The following is a 5,183-nucleotide window of genomic DNA, read 5'->3' on the forward strand; positions in this document are numbered from 1 at the left end:
CAGAAAAATAACTTGACCTTTGGAGACATCATTAATATAAATAATTTTTATGGCCGTTGAATAAGAAATGTTTCTTTCACAAGAAATGTGTAAAATTAGTGCTGTATTAGACTTACGGTACCTAATTTACATACTGTACAGACGATAATAAACTCAACTTACTAGCCTAAACTCTCCGTAGCGTGGCACAGGGCAGAGGAAAGTAGTTTGGCTGCTCATCCACTATTGGTCCAGATTCTATCAATCTTGTCGCAACACGAGTCAGTGACGACGTTTTAGGAGTTTCTTTATACGAATATTGCTACAATTTTTTCACTACGTTATAGGAATTTTCGTTATAGGAACCCACGTTATAGGGGGGTCGACTGTACTCAATCATTATCTTACTGCCATTTCAGTGAAGTGCAAAAAGAAAAAATATTTGCCCATATATTAATTAATTAATATTAACAATTAATCTTTTTCATAAAGCACCCTGTATATGTAATTTTAATATATACTAAAAATAATTATATTTTTATTAATATTTTATTATATGATTTATTATTTTTATTTTAACTTATTATAATTTACGATGATGATGATGATGATGATGTGTTTCAGGTACCAGAATTGTTTACGATCGGGCATTCTTGATGCAGCTCAGGAACTCTCCTATAGCCAAAACACCACCAAAAAATCTTCCTAATATTCCTGGAGTTACTCTTTCCCCAGTTGACAGAGAAAATTCAAAACAAAATGGTCCTACACCATGTATCCCTCGAACTATTGAGAAATCTGGTAAGGAGAAAAAACTTTATATTCCTAGAACAATGAATAGATGATAACATTTTTTAGAAATAATTATTTAAATTACTATTATTTATATAAATATTCCACATAAATACAAAATTAAGAAATGTGTATGTGTGTATATTTTTCAGATGTAAAAGATGTTAATGAAATTTTAGAGAAAATGCAAAAATTAAGTGTCTTAAGAAATTTTCTGCTTTGTTTTCTTTGATCAGAATAAAGTGCATGTCATGATTAAAAAGTAGAGATATATATATATATAATATTTATTTAATTATTAATATGAATGTTAATTTAATATTTATAACATTATACAGTAATACCCCGAACTTACGCGATAGGTGAGACCGAGCGATAACCACATAAGTCAGGGTATAATTTTGCAATTTGTGTAAAATCCAAGTCGGATATATAAGCTAATAAATGTTCTCGTTAATTTTATCTCGTCTTTTGATTCATTCTCGGTTACAAGAAATCACCACATGGAGTCTCTCAAGTCTCCGTAGATATAACAAACACAGAAATAAATAACACAAAATAAATTGTAGCTATATGTCGATTCCACGCGACACGTCCGAACATGTAAGCTGAACAATAGTGTGGGGAGGAATGAGTAATCGAGTTGTATGGCGCTCAAACAAAAGACGAATCGACGAGATTTGAAAATCGCATAACTCCGGGTTTGCATAAGTCGAGGTATTACTGTATATATAATGTATAATGTTATATTTTATTTGTTTGTTGTTATTTTTATTTTAACAATAAATACATGCTATGTGAAACTGGATAATTAAGTCCAACGCAACATACGTAAATATACCAGAAATATCCAGCATAAATTATACTTACTAAAACTAATGAAAAAACAAATGTTTTTGATGATCACATTAAGAAGATTCATTGCATTTCTCAGTTACAGCATAAAGAACACAGATGTGATAATGGCATTATTTGTTGGGACAAGATCTCCCTCATCCTAGCTATTGGAGGTAACTAGATATGGCCCTATGTATGCATTGCATCCTTCACAATCTAAACCAAAACACAAAACACTTTCTCCTAGATGTCGAAAATTGATTCTTGGAATGGGTGACTCTCAAAGAATTTTTTTAGATGGAAAGCTGTGTTTACACTAAACAACTCCTCATCCATCCCACAAATAGATCCATTTATACAGTCATCTGAGCTTTCAATAAATGGTTATTTATCAACAATATCATCATGCTTAAAACTGATAAGTCCAAGGACATGGTTTTAATGAGAAGAAAAACATACACAGAAGGCATACATAACTATATCAATATAAAAGAATGCAAGATGGCATCCATGGGTTTCTTGGAGAAGCGTCAGAACATAATCATCTGGTTTACCATCACTCCACTAGTGTTCAAGTTATGCATGTATAAGGCCACCATACACGCACCATCTATATCATGTATCTTTGCTTTTTCCAAAATTCATAAACCAGGCAAACAACTATGTCCAGTGGGGGACAAATCTGCATCACCCTGTATAAAAATTGAGAGAAAACTTAACTACTTCATCACCTCCTTANAAAAATAATTTAAAATACAGTATAATTAACTTTTGCCACAAGATGGCCAACTCTCATATGTGGCAACACCAGAGGAATGTCAGAGAGAAGGGGGAGGAGAAAAGTTCATCTATATAGTTATTACTTTGTGATAGTGATGTATAAATAATACAAATTATCTATTCACAAGTGATTCTAAATGGATATTTATGTAAATTAATAGTAAAATAGGATTTTATACGATTTCAATCTATACAATTTGTAATTTAAAGGTATGTTTATGTATCATTTACATACACCCGACCCTGTTTGCTTATAAATAAATAAAACCTACTTACTCAAGTCTCTAACGAGTGTGAAGAAATACAATAAAATAAACAACTTTGAAGAAAGAATCATTTTTCGAATACCTTCCGTGTCCTTCCTCAGGTAAAATGGCTGGATTCCTTATTCTAAGTATTTCTTCACACTGGTTAGAGGCTCGAGTAAGTAGGTTTTATTTATTTATTATACACACCCTGGTGAGCATGAAGAACTTGTCCTGTTTGCTTATAACAATTCATCATATACTATAATTCACGAGTCTCCTGCGTTCTTATTATGTGGATTCGACTCCCGTTTTCTGAATGCTCTCCCAGAGGACAATGTAAAAGATATGAATGAATCAAATCACAACCAAGAATTTTTGAATCAGCTAAATGTGATAAGTAGGACTGCTTATGAGTTGGGGAGAAAATGTAATTTTAGGAACAGGGATAGGAAGAATTAGGGTAGGAAGGTTAACATATAGAAGGAGGGCCAGAAGATGTGGTTTCTCAGAAAGGGGAGGGCAAAAAGTACGGGATAGTTCTCTCCGAAATACTTAGGCTCGTACATAATCATGCAAGTACTCGGACCAGTCACAGTAGAACTCGGCGGTAACAAACAAAATGAAAAGTGGGTGGTGCACGCCAACAGAATTAAGCTGTGCTACTCCCCGGTGTATAGGGAAGGAAAGGCTACAATCCCGAAGCATCGGAAAAGAAGGGAGAACTTTGCCCGTTGATGAAAGTTTGGAGGATGATGAGCATCTCGAACACCTATGGAGATTGATGCTGAGAGAAGGGCCAAAGATAGATTTGACCCAAGAGCAATAATAATAATCCCGAGGATCAGCATGAAGAAAAGGAGGAGGTTAGAGTCCACCACCCATACAACCTCCGTGGGCACAAGATAAACTATCGTAGATTACACTATGGTGTTTGATCCTTGGGGAGGGGCGTATGTGGCCATCAGCCATAGGATTATATGTATTTTAGTTATATTTTATTTTTCTTTATATTTGATTCTTCTCCTTTTTTTCATAACTTCCTTCTAGAAGCTTCTGTCTTAAATCTTATTGCCTTAAGGAGGGATTATCCATTCTCAGAACTCTTGGTAGAACAAAAGAGTAAGAGAACTATCGCTTCCTGAATTTTTGGGGGAAACAAAAGAAAGGAAAAGACCTGAAGCAAACCAGCAAAATGAAGGGTCATTCTTGGTCAAGATCTCAGATTGGACGGCAGGACAAGGCAGTGCTCCAACTTTGAGAAGAGTCACAAAGAGGACTGCAAAGCTGGAGAAAACCGTAGAGGTTGAGGAACTAAATTGAAAGATTGTAAAAACAGTAAGTGCGACTGGAGATCTCCAAGGCACTGAGTTCGCAAAGGAGGAAGACATCTGAAAGCATATTATTGAGGAGACACCTTCCACATTTGTACCTACCAACTAAAGGAAACTTGGGTATTTTCTACTTCTGTCTTCCTGATGTACTTTCCTAAGTCTCTGCTTTTCCCCTTTCTCTTAGGTTTAAGATAGGTATAAGATTAGTTGTAAGTCGGTCAGGTTCATACTGTATGTTATGTACGAGTTGTTCACATGCTTATGGGAGGACGATAGACTACCCTTTTTGTTTAATAGTAATATTAAATCTGTGAAGTTGGGATCTGTACTAATAAATTCAGTTCGGAGAGAAATAAAGGATATTTTGTTTGTGTATCTGTTATTTTGTTTGTATATATATGTATCACTATTAGTAACATTTGTTTGCAGATCTTACTATCTCTCAATAGGAACAACCACAGTAGAAAGATGTAATAAATCTTCATAATGTTGCATGGTGCTGATACAAAACAGTTATAAGTTAGCTCAATTATTGGTTTACAGTGTTATGAAATAATGTTATATAGATGGATTATATACATACCAAAAAACAGCAAGATGACAGAATTGCAGGTGCAGGCATTACAAGGTGCAGGGAACGGTTATAAAGGAGGTGAGTATAGTATTTTCCAATTTAATGGAAAATACTGTACTCAAAAATCTGGGCATACCTATCGGATCCATTATTGGCCCTACATTAGCTGAACTAAGTGTTATTGATATTGATACCTCCATTAATAATATCCATGGCATCAAATTCTTCAACAGATATGCTGACGATTGTTTTATAATCTATGATCCTGTAATCTTAAACCCTAATGATTTGGTTATGACTGTTAATGGTTTTGATAATAACATTAAATTTGAAGTTGAGAACGAACTTTACAATAAATTACCAAGTCACTACTAATTACTAAGCCAAATTACTAGCCAAATTTAAGCCAAACAGCGTTAAATGAGGTCATTTTAACATAGAGTAAATAGGGATAGGGAAACACATGACCAAAAATAAACAAATTTTACTGTAATTTTAAGTTATTTTTATATTAATTTGTATAATACTATATTTTAAAATAACACAAAAACATATGCACACAGAAATGTAAAGTTTATTTTTTGTGATGAAGGTCCTGACTTTTCTGAAATTCTTGTTGGCTTTCTGTGGGGTCGCCAACTT

General features: G+C 33.8%; 1 protein-coding gene across 1 annotated transcript in view; it reads left to right on the forward strand.

Annotated features, from left to right (window-relative positions):
- Positions 1 to 824, forward strand: part of LOC111633095 (eukaryotic translation initiation factor 4E-binding protein 1-like) — a 27,801-nt gene extending 26,977 nt beyond the window's left edge. Inside the window, exon 2 of the mRNA XM_023377625.1 lies at positions 604 to 824. Coding sequence (XP_023233393.1) covers positions 604 to 824 — 221 coding nt within the window. The remainder of the gene's footprint in view (positions 1 to 603) is intronic.
- Positions 825 to 5,183: the final 4,359 nt, after the last annotated feature.

The sequence above is a fragment of the Centruroides sculpturatus genome, unplaced genomic scaffold, assembly GCF_000671375.1.
Source record: "Centruroides sculpturatus isolate CEXI.00-Female unplaced genomic scaffold, Cexi_2.0 scaffold478, whole genome shotgun sequence".
Taxonomy (NCBI): Eukaryota; Metazoa; Arthropoda; class Arachnida; order Scorpiones; family Buthidae; genus Centruroides; species Centruroides sculpturatus.